This window comes from Schistocerca serialis, chromosome 4 (genome assembly GCF_023864345.2).
Source record: "Schistocerca serialis cubense isolate TAMUIC-IGC-003099 chromosome 4, iqSchSeri2.2, whole genome shotgun sequence".
In the NCBI taxonomy this organism is placed as follows: domain Eukaryota; kingdom Metazoa; phylum Arthropoda; class Insecta; order Orthoptera; family Acrididae; genus Schistocerca; species Schistocerca serialis.
The window spans coordinates 651,295,126-651,311,093 of record NC_064641.1 but is presented as its reverse complement, the minus strand read 5'-3'; the positions used below and the strand labels follow the sequence as shown (position 1 = coordinate 651,311,093).

General features: G+C 40.9%; 1 protein-coding gene across 1 annotated transcript; it reads right to left on the bottom strand.

Annotated features, from left to right (window-relative positions):
* Positions 1-12,462: 12,462 nt before the first annotated feature.
* On the bottom strand, positions 12,463-14,217 carry LOC126475513 (potassium voltage-gated channel subfamily KQT member 1-like). The gene is made up of 4 exons (XM_050103435.1): positions 13,234-14,217; positions 13,060-13,107; positions 12,876-12,984; positions 12,463-12,707 (listed from the first exon to the last, which is right to left on the bottom strand). Exons 1-4 carry the CDS (start codon positions 13,381-13,383, stop codon positions 12,517-12,519), a joined length of 498 nt encoding a protein of 165 aa, XP_049959392.1. The 5' UTR covers positions 13,384-14,217; the 3' UTR covers positions 12,463-12,516.
* Positions 14,218-15,968: the final 1,751 nt, after the last annotated feature.

The following is a 15,968-nucleotide window of genomic DNA, read 5'->3' as shown; positions in this document are numbered from 1 at the left end:
AAGTTTATATATCACATACTTTTCCCCGTTGGAAATCAGTTGAAAAATGAACGTGGCAATGCTGCACACTTTTTCTGTTATGGTGGTTAACCAAAGGATATTCGAGAGTTTGATGTTCTCTCAGCACTTCACCACTGTCATTATCTGGAAATGTTATCACCGGTAATTTTTGCTACGCTGGTAGAGTTACAATGTCACCTACAACAAGAGCGGCCACTTTCAGATCCCTCTGCGCTAGACTAAAAGTTCCTTCATACTGAAAAACAACTCCAACAAACAAAAACACACAACTGTTGTAAGTTTGGCGAATTGGCAACTTTGTGAGTTAGGCAAACTTCCAGCCACTGTAAATTGTTGCAAAATGTTGGCAACAGTTTGAAAATGTTGTAAATAAACACATTTGGTGTTTATTATTATTATTATTGTTATTACAGAAAAGAAAATGGATTCCGACTGTGAAGATGGATCTCAAAAGAAAGACATGTGGTCCATAAAGCTTTTGTTACAAAGATAAACCCGTGGAGCTTATAATTCTGTATTGGAGGTGCTCTATATTGAAGACTGGCAAGGTTTCAAGAATTCTGTCAGAATATAAGAATATACAGCCTACAGTTGGAGGCTGTATATTCTTATATAAACAATATCAGTTGCTGTCGCTGCATAAAAATGTTAAAAATTTTGTCAGAATGACATATGAACAATTCTAAGAACTCTTGAGGGTAGTAGCAGACACCTTCAACGAAAGATACAGATTTTAAAACTACAATGCCATTACCAGTACAACTAGTTGTAAACCTGCAATATTTGGCAATAGGTCATAGCTACACAGGTTTAATGTACTCTTGCGGAATATCACTTGGCCAATATTAGTGAAATTGTGCCTAGAGTGTGGTTAGTTATCGTAGCGTGCTCAAGGACTTTGTAAAAGTACCCGGAAGTCGCCGTTGTATAAACACAAGAAAGAAGCAAAGCAGATAACACGGCAATGCATATTTGTCAGCCACCCTACTCTACCGCGTTTTTGCTCACTGAAACAAAACTTCCAACAAATAGTTTCTAAAACTCGTGATTTCTATCAGCTGTTGACAACAATTGGAAACTATGTCAAACTTTGAGTTGAAAACAGTTGTCAGCCGAATATGTCGGAGTTCATTTTCGAGCTGAAGGTACCTTAAGAATGTCTTTTGGAAATGCACAGAGCTACTCAGAGAATTTGCATATAGATCGCAAGAGCCTGAAATCCAACGAAATAATTAAGCTTCTATACTTGAGTGTCAGAGACGACTATTCTTGTAATGAATTCGTAACATCGCGATTTCAAGAAATAGGTTATTCAACATTAAGTTAAACAAGTTTAAAATTAATATTTCGTTAATGATTTGATGGTGCTGAGATATTAAAATAACTGTTTTGGAAAGTTTTTGTACAAAGGTTCAGCATCGACCTCAAATAATTAATAATTTTAAACGCACCATGCGTCTCTTCACAACAAGAACAGGAATGGACAGATGGTATCTCGTCAGAAAGTTATGTATCAGTTAGTTAGTTAGTTACGTATTTCATAGATCGTCTGGACGATTCTTTTATCGAAATGATGAGGAACGGGACAGTTGAAGGCTATGTCTACTTGCTAAATCTTAACATTATTGAACACCATAATTTGTAGTCCCACTCATACAACTAGGCTGAAATACACATTTCAACAAAAGCAGGCTACAGGACAGACATTTCATGGTATTCGGCAAATGATCAAAAATTTTTATTGCTGTATATTGGACTTTCTGAGCCACTGACAACGATGATAATGGGTAGTGAAGTTCATTTCTTCCCTAGAGTTGTAGGTATGGACATGAGTGTTCGTCTCAACCTGTGACGGGTTATTTATGACAAATTTCATTAGTGAATTTATGTATTGCGACGGTGTAGTTAATATGCCTAACTCCTTGAAGGGGTACCTACATGACGACCGCGCGTGAAGGCCACATATTATTCATTCTCATCGCTTATACACAATCAATACTTTCGTTCTACGTGATGAATTATCGCAGAAAATTATTCCGAAAGATGTTATTAAGTGGAAATTTGCAAAACATGCAGTGATTTTACCCAGTTGCTACTCAAACACTTGCTAATAATACTCTTACGTAGCAGTCTGATGAGACAGCTTCTCTGTGTTCCTTGTCTTTTAATTCTGAAGATGGCTGTTGACCGAACCGCGTGAGTTATTCTAGTGTAATTACAAAATCTGATAAATATCGCACTATTATAGTAGTATTACCATGTTCGCGTATCGCCATTCAATTTCAAATTTTCATTGTTTATTGGTTTCAAACGTTTTCTGTGTCATTAACCGAACGTTATTTCATTGACTGCCTTTCCCTTAAACCATATGAAAGTAATATCGATTACTCTAATACTATATCAAATTAAACGTCAGATATTTCTTAGTGGTACTAGTTTTACTAGTCGTTTCACCCTCCTGTCTTTTTGAAAAGTAAGTTCTAGTCACTAAAAACCACTTATAATTGCGTTAGATGGAAGTGCCTGCTGACCTACTGAGAAGTAATGATAATAACAGCTCTGACAGTGACGACGAAATGTGGAGTAAGGTCCTCAGTCGGGAATCATGCAATATGCACGCACATTTGCTTCATGTTGTTCGTTTTTAATCATCCACGTGTTTGTTGATGCAGCTGTTTGAGTCTGAAATTATTCCAGCTACATGGAAAATCATGTTTGCATTCACTGTGACGCAAATTGTTCTATCAATAATACAACGCAGTGTCAGTTATTCATCAAAACTGGAAGCAACTACTGCGGAAAACAGACGCGCCTACCGTAGGAACTATGATGTAACTGCGAAATTTACCAAACACGTCTGTTCTGAATCGGTGCCGCTTTTCGCCTTTTATCTGTTTACGTGTTTTAGAACGTGTATACTACATGGAAGCGACTATTGTAGGATTCTCCAGGAGTTTTAAGGGTCATAAATTGTAGCAGAGAATTTGGTTTTCTGGGAAATACATGCAGTATGTATTTTAGAACTGCCTACAATAGAATTACTACAACTATGGTGACTACGATAACATAGTTCAGTTCCTGACGGTATGTCTACGGAGAGACAGACAAAAGGAAAAACACAAGTAGAAAGATGTGTGTTTACACCAGTATTTACGATCAGCGTAAAGATATCATTGTGATGAATAGTGTGCCTAGAGTTAATGGTGAATTTTGATTAATTGCTATACTTACATAGTTGACACTGAATAAGAATGATACATTAGGGTTCAGAGGAGCCCTGAAAAGCGGGGAAAAGCGACCTAAGAAAGAGAAAAACTGCACATTCACTCAATCGGCGCATTCGTATCGAACGCAAACGTGTACGTAAAAATCACGTACAAAATAGCTACTCTACATTGATACTCGTCACAAGAGATAGTGCGTCCCTCCATTATGTAGATCACTTACACTAAAAATCATATATGCTACTTACACGATGTTCCCAAGAGAAGAAAACGCGCCAGACTGATCCTAGTCGCAGTTCGAATATTCTTGCTTTAGAATTAAACGTTCTTTAAAAAATCTGCACTGTAGTTTATTAACTCCCTATGACCCTGTATACACATGACGCCCGAACGCAGCTTCGTTTACTTAGTTACAAATAATTTGCGAGGACAATTTAGAATATAACAAACAATAAGTAATACCAAAATTTCATTCGTGCTTCACGTTCTGAACGATTGCACAACATGACTGTATACTCGCGGACATCAGTTAAATATACAAGACTGAATATATTTGTGACGTTTAATTACTCGGCCTCGCGACTAAGTCATCAAACGGAGAAATGCAGACTTAAACTTTATTATCTCAAAGAAAAAGTGTTACGGCAGGGTCGAGTAGCAGCTGTACGAGGAATGTGCCAAACAGCAGACTGTGAACTGGGTCTATAGTTCAAGGTAGCGTGTCGGGACGGCTACAGGTGATCGTTTCCGTGTCGCACCATCGATTAGTCTTACGTTTCTGAGTCAAGTTATACTGGAAGGGTAAGCACATTTAATAACTTGTCCTCAGTCTTTTACATATAATTTTTCCAAAACAGGAAACACCTGTGGCCACTTTCTTACTGAACTCGTAGTTTATCGTTGATATCTAAATGCGACGGAAAATGAAATACACAGTGTCTACTTAAAAACATTGATAGTGACTGATGACAGAGTTTACTTAGTAGATTTCTCGATTGAACTGAACAATGACAGGCATACACGTATACACATACATGCCAGAGTTTACAGAGCTCTTTACTTGAAAATGTTACATCATCAGCGAAAAAGTCTGAAGGAATTGATTTATGAAATCAGAGACGTAATGGATCAGAAAGAATGCAATATCTGGTACTTTAAGAATCTCGCTAAACCAATATAGTAGATTTCTGTATCAGTTACTTTTTGTCATCAAGTCAAAATGGCGTTATGTGTTAAGGCATATCATTAAAAATGTGTTAATAACCAGTGTAAACAGAAGCAAAAATTTTTTTCTAAAAGTGAATCCAACACCAAATCTTTTCCATAGAAACGAAAATGCTGAGTTCTGTAACAAGTTTATAAATTGCGCATTTTTTATGCCTGTATACTTATTCAAATCTCATCTACCATTGTTAACTAATAATTGTTTGGCGAGACCCTTTCATTCCAATATAAACAACAGCGAAAATTCGTGTCGTGAAGCAATATCGTTTTTCCAAAAATCTTATTCATTCTTACTTCACTCTACAAAACGATTGTGTTCAAATAAAAGATTAAAGAAATGGTTCAGCTTATTGGCTTCGGTGTTACGTTGTTATATACTTGCATTAGCATTCAGCGCCTGAGGATCATATCATGCTGCAGACTCACAACAATTTAATTTTGTGTATTATAAAATACTTAATGATGCAAAAAGAGGATTGCTTCCTTTAGTGCATTTCTTTCCTTTCTGTGAGGGACTGGGGCTGATTTAAAACACTTTAAAACTCTTTCTACCTGGAGGAGTCATACAGCATTGGTACTTTACCTAGTTTTCTGTAACATTTGCATACATATTCGTTAATAATGACTAGTTTCGAATCACTGCCTGCGTCTTTATCATGTTGTTGTTGTTGTTGTTGTTGTGGTCTTCAGTCCTGAGACTGGTTTGATGCAGCTCTCCATGCTACTCTATCCTGTGCAAGCCTCTTCATCTCCCAGTACCTACTACAACCTACATCCTTCTGAATCTGCTTAGTGTATTGATCTCTTGGTCTCCCTCTACGAATTTTATCTACGTCTTTATCATGCGACTCGAAAATAATTCAAGCGTAATACATAAAAATGTCGTCTTCCAGTATACATTGTAACTGTCTGTCCTCGGCACAGTTGACTTCCGTACACAACTTAGCAAATGTGGCTGTAGTTGACCCAGTGTACGAAAGCCAACTGTGTTAAGGATAGGCAGTTCGAATGTGTACTGTAAGAACACAATAAAACTTTTATATGTAACACTGAAATTGTTTTACAGTCACGTGATAAAGAACAGGCAATGGTTCGAGAACGAATAGACTCATACGAAACAAGTCACCATTATGGAATATTTATGCAACTGTAACACAAAACAGAGTAAATAATAAGGTACAGCTGCGGAGCTTTATGCCAAGGAGAGTTGGAACTGCACAATTACTACATAATTTATTTCAGACTACTTAGGCTGTAAGTAATATATTGCCAAGAAAACGGCTTTCGTTGGGAGTATGTACTAAATTTCTTAGACACGCAGCTCTCCACGTTCAGTTTGTAAAATTTTATTTATTTATTTAGCGTATGGCATCTACAGAGTAAAATTGCACACATACTATTAATTAATATAATAAACGAATTACAAGTATATTATCAAACGATTGATTGCAAATAACAATATGCGAAAGATCAGAGAGACAGCCACTGCAGCTATTACAAGTCCGCATCCAAGCAGGTGACCCATTGAACAGCACGTGGAGTAGCAATTATGATATCCCTCCATTCTCCTGCAAACCTCGCAGGACATTCTTCTGCACCACAGTCGCATCGTGGGTCATCAGTGAGTTTCCATTTGTTGAGAATGTCCTTACACCTGACGTGGTTAGTCCTCACATGATTAAGTCTGTACCCATATCTTCTGGGCATTTGCATTCCTACCACCGGTATCGAAGGATCAAAATTAGTGATGACAGGATAGTGATTATTCTGCAACCAGTATTGCCTCCATTCCCTTGCTATGTCGTACTTTTCTGGGAATTTGAGGATTTACTCTTCCCATATTGGATTCCTGGACTTTAGGCGGGTAGTTGGTAGGTGGTCCAATATTTTTCCGATAGGTATTCTTCAGAGACAGAGGGGTCATTAATTTTCTTCTATTCTCGGATAGCTGCTTGTTGCCTTCTGAGGGAGGGAGGAGCTATATTGCAAAGAGCATGAAGCCAGGGAAGTGGAGTTGATTGCAGACTTCCTGAGACAATCCTCATGATGGTATTTCTTCGTGTGTGTGCTCTTGTACCAGACTGGGGCGCAGTATTCCGCCACCAAGTAAACAAGAGATTGTGCTGCTGTGCGTAGGGTGTTAGCTTGAAGTGTACGAAGTGCAGACAACATCCAAGACGGTGTGCCCCGGGCAACGGTCCGTGACGACGGAACGACAAACAGCCTACACACTAGGCGACCGAACTAGAATGAATTTCTCTCACGGTGAAGTAAATCTACAAAGGAAAATTTGCAAAATAAAAAAACTGAAATGATGTCTTCTGGCTAATAGTATAAGAAATTTGAATAACTTAATTTCGTGACTTCTATAAGGAAAAAAGTAACCTGTGTTTTTCGTAGAGAAAGTTGGTCGATGTTATTCCAAAGTTATTTGGTTGAAGTAAATAATAATATGTAACACACAATACAATGTAGAGCGTAAAATCACGCATCAAATCAGAAACCTGTGTATTTGTATAATTCGTATTTATTTATCATTCCTTTACTGGTATCGTCTTATTAAGAAAACGTGTACGTGAATCTGGTAATAAAGCGCATAACAGAGATCGAATGATTTTCATGAACGTTTGAATTACAAAATTATCACCATCTTTCCGTTCGAAGTTGCACATAAGAAGAGGATAATTCTTCAAGAAACAATTTCTTATGATCTCTCGGATACGCTAATAAAAATAACAGAAATAACAATAATATAAAGAACTACAGTCACTCGGGGAGGGGGGGGGGGGGGGTTCCTCAAACGTAAAGCAAGCGTAAGACGTCATTTGCACACTTGAGAATAACAATTACTTAATGGAACGCATTACATGCGTGTTAAATCAAGTATCAAAAATGGTAACACCTAGTAGTTTTGGTTGTTAAAAACGAAATAATTATGATTACTGTTGCAAGATTCTTGGATCATTCTTTAACGCCTAAGTTCACATATGACAATCTTTTGGCTTGTAATCATAAATCAAAAACCTAAGTCAAGAATTATAGTTTGTATTAAGACCAATACGCTACGAAATGGAACATGCACTAGTTCAGAATGTTATCCGCGTCAACGAGGTGAAATATGATAGATTTCTAATACTTGACAACTTCTACAGCATCGAGATGCAAAACAGGCAGTCACCAAATAAAACTGTACTAGGAAATTACTACACGTAATATTATTCGATTTTTCGTAATGGTAATGTCTCAGCTACAATTCAACCATAACTTTCTACAACGCCTTAGCTATCCTCGGCAGATCCCTGCTGCTAGTTGCGACTGTGACGTGACTGAAAATTTCTGTCGTATCTTCCTTTGACACGCTTTGCGACACGAGTACGTTACTGATTATTACTACTGTTAAATTAGTAGATGCCGTTAATGCAAGGCTCATGAAGATTATTGCAGACAATGATACTGTTAAATATAAACATCCGTATGAATTTATAATAGTAAAACGATGTGTGTATATTGGTCTCTCTTGTCTCTTGAAACTGGTTTTACCCCAAAATTGGCGTTTTCACTGACTACACTATCTGCTGAACTTGTCGTAATTTTGAACTGACGTCTGTTCCTGTACATATGATGGAAAACTCCGAAAGGTTCATTCACTAAACTTTTCTAAAGTTTGGTTACCGCCTTCGGTGTGATACAAGGATCATTCTCATATCTAAACCTCGTGGTTGAAAGCACATTTTTCTGAAAGCTCAAGGATGCTATAGTAAACTGTCCCACAACAGTAAACATTATACTGTTGTGCACTCACTGTTCTGGGAAAAAACTGAGTTTTGCAACACTAGATAAGTGAAGATGATCTGTGCGCTAGGTTGAAACCGGAAAATATATCAGAAAGTATGGTGAGTGTGGCCCAGACGGTGCTTTCATTGTAACAGAAGTGGTTGGGGTTTACCTTTGAGGTCATGTGTTCAATTATGCATGTATTACAGTGAGTATCATAACAACGATAACTGTTACGGGTGAATGTATGCGATGATAGAAGAAAAGTCGATTCAGTAAGCATTGGTTCGAAAATGTGACGTTCGCGAGACAGTTATGAATCTAACGTTATGAGCCACCACTGACTCTTAGTACGAATAGTGTAAATATATCTGATTTGTAAACTTTTCGAATGAATACCCATCTATTTGCAACCCAAAGTTCAGGCATGATCCATGAGTTGGGTACTGTGGTAAATGCACTAGGGGATACTGGCACATCTTGCTGTCTAACGCAATAGTAAGGTTCAACATAGAGACGTCGAACAATGTCTTCAGGACAACCAAAACTAGTTCTCAAGGTATTTCTGTCTGGTCCGTCTCAAATGTGAAGCATTCAGGACTACCGTTGATACGGCTGAATTGCTGTAGCAGCTAACTGTACAGTCTTGTCAGTATTTACGAGATGATCGGGTGTCATTTGAAAGACATCGTAACTCATTTCAGTATTTCATCAAAATGCCAGGACTACACATGGAACAATTTATTTAATAGGTACGAGTGCACAATAATTTGTTACGTGTGACACGGAGAGATAGTATTTAGTCCCTTTACAACAGTTAATAGAAGAGTTTACATTTTAAGTATATACTACATAGGACTATATTTCATGTTGAAAATGAGAGACGATTCGCAACAACACATCTGCAATTAGCTCACCAATGACTCAATTACTAACCAATGTTTTTTTTTAAGCGTCTTTGAATTTGTTGTCGTGCACTTTCACTGGCGCCGCTTTTTGGAATTAGTTAAATGTTATAATCAACCTCAACAGATGAGGTAGTCAGAAAATATTCAATAAGTAGAAGGTTGCCGCCACACCTTCCCAAACCCGTATATAGTTTAATGTAAGTAAAACAGCGCTACCCAGGAGAGGGAATTTAGTTTGATGTGAATAACTTACAAATGGACACTCTTCCCTAGCATTACTTTACCTTAACAGAAGTAGTCGATATCAGAACTAATTTTCGAATTTTGAACTGGTCACTATTATCTCGGCCCTTTTTCTAAAAAAAATTCATACGATTTTGTGCATGATGTTTTATATTTCAAGCTAAAATCCATAAAAAGAAATTACTTTATTTTCTTCATTAAAATCGATATGTGCTAGCTCTGAATGTATATTAGAAACCGTTTTTTTATGAAATTACGAAATATTCGGCACACTTAAAATTTCTGTTATTCACTACGCAGTCTGATACTGTCAAGAAAATTTGTAAAGTCTATGGAATACTGTTATTACTGCAGAATGAGGAAGTTGTAGTGGGCATACCTCTGATGTGATCAGACGTGTTTTTGTATTTTGGGAAGAACAATGTAATTTCGTCTTTGTTAATGTGAAAATTCAAAACACAGTGTGATACTGTAAAATGTGCGAAAATAAATTATCGTGAAAAAAATTGCAGAAGCATTCTTCAGAGTTAATTACGTCAGTATGAACCATGAGAACCAAAACTGTCAAAAATTTCAGCTTCTACAGTCAGCCCCTACGCATGAGGAACTGGAACGAACTAAGAGAAAAGAAAGTAAGTAAAAAGTTTATTGTAAATCTTTCCTCTCGTACTTTTTTTTAAAAAAGAAACTTTACCAACGAAAATAGTAGTGACAACAGAAACAAGTTCTGTGAAGGGAGATTACAAACTAATGTTTTAAATCGTTGTGTTCTAGAACAGAACTGTAGTTATGTCACTGACTATGTTTGTTTACGAGGTTTTAGATCACCCATCTTCCAGCCGGTATCGTGCTGACAGGCGGAACATACTTAGTAAATGTATTAACATGTAATAATTACTGTAAGAATGGAATGCATTGATGTAAGAGACATAGCTACTGTTTAGTCATAGAGCAAGACGGCTTACAATTCCTAGAGGGAAGCTTTTCGTTTACATAGTACTTGAAATTTACTGGATGTTGAAAAAAGTATTCCGTTTTCTGAGAGGTCGTAATATGGTCCAAAACAAGATAGAGAACCTCATTAAGAAAGAGCTCTAAAATGCATAACTTAAGAGCTATGAGCACTTGTTCCTCGTCGCTGAAAGCTCTTCCGCAGCAAGCTCTTTGCTATTTCGAACGGCCTACAGAATGCAGTAAGGAAGTGTCTACACATTCCTCTATTATTGTCCAAGCATGCAGTAAACATCTACCAGTGTTGTTACTGTAAATCGTATTCACAGTTCTGGGTACGTGCAGCGTATACGTTAGATCTAATGGAATCTGCGGTTCGATAAGTCAGTGAAATGCTTTTACGTTGTAATTTAATTTTTGTGTGCCTTACTATGAATGGACATCTACTGAGTAGCAATTGCATGTTGCATGAAATAGCAAGCAGACTACATTAGAAGCTCTCCTGTTCCACAGCAACAGGATAACGAGTTCTCAAATGTTTACTCATTTGTCTACTGCATCCTGTACGTCATTCGAAGTGACAAAGAACTTGCGGCATGCGAGATGTATTTCACAGTAGCAGTTAGTTAGTTGGTTACGTGTTCCGTAGATATTTTGAATGATGCTTTTATCGAAATGATGTAGAACGAGTAAGTGTGCAGAAGTATACGTCAATACTGTAAGCATTAATCGATATATATATATATATATATATATATATATATATATATATATATATATATATATATATATATATATAACTACTCTACTTTTAACCTCATTTAAATTATTCGGTACACGTTCTTGCGTTCTGTTTGTTAAGTATGATTCGGACGAGTTGTCTATAAAGCCATCAATTCCACTTCACATTTTCTAAGAGAGTAACATGACCTACGCAATCAAAAGTGTTGGACAGATTACAGAAGATGAACATCCGTTCACAGCTCTTGAGGCTTGCATTTTAGCCTCCATCTTTACTTGACATATTTTTTCTTCTGTTGGCCCATAGTATAACATCTCAAAGCACGAAGTACTTTATTTTTCTCATTTTCTTTTTCTTTAACGCCCTGCATATATCTCGTAGATGTAAGGATTGTTAAATAGCTACGTCCAATGTCCAAAGTAATTGGTAATTGAGAAAGATCAGGTTTTACTTCCTAGGGAAACAGTTATGACCAGCGACTATTTTCATTTCAAGTAGTCGCAATGATGTTTATCGTATATCCGGGTGTCGGTGACTATGTGCCCATGTACAGTGCCAAAAAAAAAAAAAAAAAAAAAAAAAAAAAAAAAAAAAAAAGTGGAAAACCATTTACAATAAGGTAACATGCATGCCTTCCGAAATGTACAGCTGCGTAAGCTTAAGATGTAAGTCTGTCGTAAAATGTGTGCCAGTAAACGTAAGTTAAAACACTGAACGCACTTGCAGATGCACGCAGTCCCAACTGGGCTGTTCATGTCAGCGGCTGAGATCACATTGAGACCGCTGTTTGCAACACAGCTGGCTTCATTGTACGTCATATTAATCTATAGCGTGAATGACGTACACTGAAACCAACACTGTTGTCAACAGCAGCCTGTATGTAAACTCAATCGCTGACATGAATAACCCAGTTGGGACTATGTGCATATGCAAATGATTTCAGCGTTTTAACTTAGGTTCAAAATGGCTCTGAGCACTATGGGACTTAATTTATGAGGTCATCAGTCGCCTAGAACTTAGAACTACCTAAACCTAAGTAGCTTAAGGACATCACACACATCAATGCCCGAGGCAGGATTCGAACCTGCGACCGTAGCAGCGGCGCGGTTCCAGACTGTAGCGCCTAGAACCGCTCGGCCACCCCGGCAGGCTTTAACTTAGGTGCTGGTATGTGTTTTATTTGATTTACATCTGAAGTTCATACAACCGCTATTTAATAAGCCACGTTTGTTACGTTGTTGTAAATGGTTATTCATAATTTTCGACTGGTTTCTGTACCCCTTTCTATTTTAAATGAGAAAGAATCAGATTTTATTTTCAGTTGTAGAAGCCAACATTAGCATCCTAAGGCATGAGTAATCAATTGAAAGCTACGATAATTTGCAGAAATGGAAACTGAGAGCGGGCATGGTTCGGTGCGGAGGCTTACTCACACAGTGAAGTGGTAAACGAAGCACAGCCAGCCGCCGGGGTGCTCGAGGAAAACGTAGACGCGCTCCTGGAAGGTCTTTCCCTTCTTGTGGTGGAACACGTACTTGGCCTTGAAGGCCTGGTCTATGGGCAGGTAGATGGGGTAGTAGGGGTCCGGCACGCCGGGCGGCCCGCCGCGCCCGCCGCCCTCTTGCGCGACAACGCCGTCGCCGGCCACCTCCTCCAGGTCTTCGTCGTCGCCGAGCACGTCGTCGTCGACGTCGAGGGGCGGCGGCGGCCGCGGCTTGGGCCGGTGCCGCCTCTCGCCGCCGCCCCCGGCGCCAGCAGCGCCTCCGCCCCCGCACGCAGCCGCTCCGCCCCCGGCGCCGCCGTCGCGGCCGGCACTGCGCCGCCTCCGCTTGATGGGCGTCGGCACGCGCTTGTGGTGCGCCTCGCCGAAGCGCGGCGACCGGAAGCGGCGCAGCTGCTGCTCGAAGAAGGCGAAGCGGCCCCGCTCGTCGTCGTAGCCGGACGCCCCCGCGGCCGCCGCCCCCGGCGCCGCCTCCGCGTCCGTCTCTTCGCCGCTGGTGGGCGGCCGGAGGCGCGCGTGCTCCTCGTCGTCGCAGTCCTCTGCCCCGGAAGCCCCCGACTGCGCGCCGCTGCTACCGCCCCCGCCGCCCCCGGCGTCCGGCGGGAAGAGCATGGTGGTCGCCGTCGGGGGCGGAGGCGCGGGTGCCGGCCGGTGGTTGGAGGTGATCAGCGGCGACTTGAGCACGCTGAGCACCACGTCCTCGTGCTTCTGGCACGGCACGACCACCTCGCGCGATCGCCGGTATAACAGCTCCTGCTCGGTGCGGTTCATGCTGGCCATAACGACACACAACATGGGCCACCGAAGTCTGCCGGAACACCTTCCTCCCGACAGCACTTTGTCCCTCTCTCCTCTCTACGCCTCACGTTCACAGCAAATTGGACGAATCCGTGTAGACCACACACCGTATACGTTCGTTGCTCGTCCAGTACAAAAAATCCGCCTCCTTTTGTGCAATTTGTGGCCGACAAAACTGCGGACAAGTATTATTCGCCCGTCCTTCCTCAAACAGTCCTCTTCTTCGTCCCGTCTCAAAAGTAGTAGCACCGTGAAAGAGTTCCTAAATAGTAACGAAGAGTAGAAATTGTATTGCTTTCTTTTCTGTATTGCAGGAGCTGAGAAAAAATGCGGCTCTCCGTGTTCGTTTAGAATATTCCTACGTCAGTTAACTCAAATATTGGTCATCCGTGTCGGAACAGGAAAAAACGTTTGCAGCAAAATAATTCAGTGGCGATTCTAAAAAGTGTTCCAGAGTTAAATATATATGTATATATATATATTCGTGTGTAAATATGATTGTCAAAGGAATACGAGAGAGAAAAAAGTGCTTTCGACTACACACGTAAAAAGTTATTATTATTGCTCTGGTAAATTATTTATTATTTGTTTCCAGCTACGAAAGGCATCGTTTAGAAGAAGTGTGAAAAAATAGTGTCTCTAAAATGCGATTGTCGATGTCGGTTTCCTCTTCGAAATATATATATTTCCCTCGTCTCGCACCAGCCTTCTTCGATGACATTGGTCCGCAGCAGTCGGATACGCGTCGGCGAGGAGCCCTAGGCCAAAAAGAGCATTAGGCTGTCGCGCAGCGGCGGCGAACTACATTGTTCCGCCGACAGTGAGGGCGGCGGGTGGTCGCGCGGTGCTGTCAGACGCGGAGGCGCCGCCGCTGCGGCGTTCGGCGTGGCGGAGGCGGCGGGCGCCCGCCGCGCGCCGTGCATGCCGTCGCCGTGGCTGCCGTGGCCGCCGCCGTGCCGTCGCCGTCGCCGTCGCTGCCCGCTGCCGCTGCACGCCGCGCCGCGTCGCGAGCCTCCGCAGGTCGCGTAGCCACTGGCTGCCGCGCCGGCACCGCCGAGTGGCACGGCCCGCGCGGCTGCACTCCGGTGCGCATGCGCGGCAGCCGGGTCGCGCGCGGCGGCAGCGCCTTAGCGCCAACAATACGCCCTCCGGCCACGCGCCGCCCGCTCCTGAGGTACCGCGGCTTCGTAATTAGTGCGCCTCCAGACGACGGCCTCCTTGCGTGGTTTGAGAGGTAGCTGGCTAACGAATCTCACTACAATTACGCCTCTGGATGGTGCAGTATCCTTACATTGTCTGGATTGTTGCTTTGCTACTGCATTACAGGCTAATTGGGACAGTAAAATTGTGTTGCTACAAATGTTACTGAATGTTGAGGTCTAGTGAAGCAGGGTAAACAACCCGTCGGCTTTGACCAATGACGTCATACATTAGTCATAGATAGTAATGTTTCCACTTCCAGGCATAGATAATACAACAGTTCTGTGTTCCGGATAAGCGCTATCATTGTACATTAAGATAATTATTCGTAATGATAATGAGGTAATTTGGAGTATTAGTTTGTTATTGTAGAACAATTTTTAGAGTCTTATTTTCGTTTATAGTGAAAGGCTACAGTACCGCCCGACATTGAAAATAGGTGCAACATTCTTCATTGTTCTTGTCAGAATAACATATTTTTTGTAATAATAACTCAATTTCACTTAATACGCCGAAGCCGGATATCAGTGTAGGAAAGAAGGACAATTTATTTATTTAATTGATCACATGTGCACTCCCACAAAATAAATCCCTACACCCAATTTGGTGAGATCTGTGAAATGAGTGAATGTATGGTCGTCTGCTAACCGCAGATAGCAAATGTGCAATATATGATCATCTCTAAGGTCGGTCCTTTGGTCACCTTTGGCGGAACCAAAGAGATGAAATTTACCTGAGCTTTGAGCGCCTGAAATGTGGCTGACCAGTACGGTAGCAAGGTGCTCCCCCACCTTGACGGAGGTGCGAGCTGACCTGAAGAACGGCCATGTTTCAGCATTCGGGCGCTGGATCTTGTGTTGGTAAGGCCTGTCTTAGGTGTGCTCCGTGAAGACAAAAGAGTAGAGAGAATGGTATGCATGTGGAATACTTAAGAGTAGTTTGGAATAATAATTTCTCTATTTCAGGAACTTATGTGGGGAGAATTAAATGTCAGGCACGTAATATCAAGGGGATCGTAGTTATCTTCGGAAGTGACCAACGGTCACAATGAAACCACGTGTATCAATAAGTTGAAATACTTCCGAGTGCATAAGTTAAGCTGAATTACTGGTGTGTGTACTATAAGTTGGAAATATTTAAGAAATGGCGTGTGCAGGACTTGAAATTAGAGACGAGTACTTCCACGTGGTGAGTACTGTGTGAGTCTCAATCTGTGTATGAGACAAAGGATAAGGAGAAGTACTCGTCCATGGTATCAGTTGAGGACTCGCGTGTGTGATGAATATGTTCTTAATATTACTTTGCGTGTTATGTTTCTGTGTGACGCTTGATTCAAACTGTAATACTCTGAGAGTGAAGCAAGGTGAGTCAGCCATCTATCC

Excerpts from the sequence above, each read along its gene's own strand:
- LOC126475513 (XM_050103435.1), bottom strand. The coding sequence starts at position 13,383 with ATGTTGTGTGTCGTTATGGCCAGCATGAACCGCACCGAGCAGGAGCTG. Across the intron at positions 12,985-13,059 it reads GCGAAGAGACGGACGCGGAG|CAGCTGCGCCGCTTCCGGTC; the intron begins GCGGCGCCGGGG and ends TTCTTCGAGCAG. Across the intron at positions 12,708-12,875 it reads CCGCGACGGCGGCGCCGGGG|AGGGCGGCGGGCGCGGCGGG; the intron begins GCGGAGCGGCTG and ends TTGTCGCGCAAG.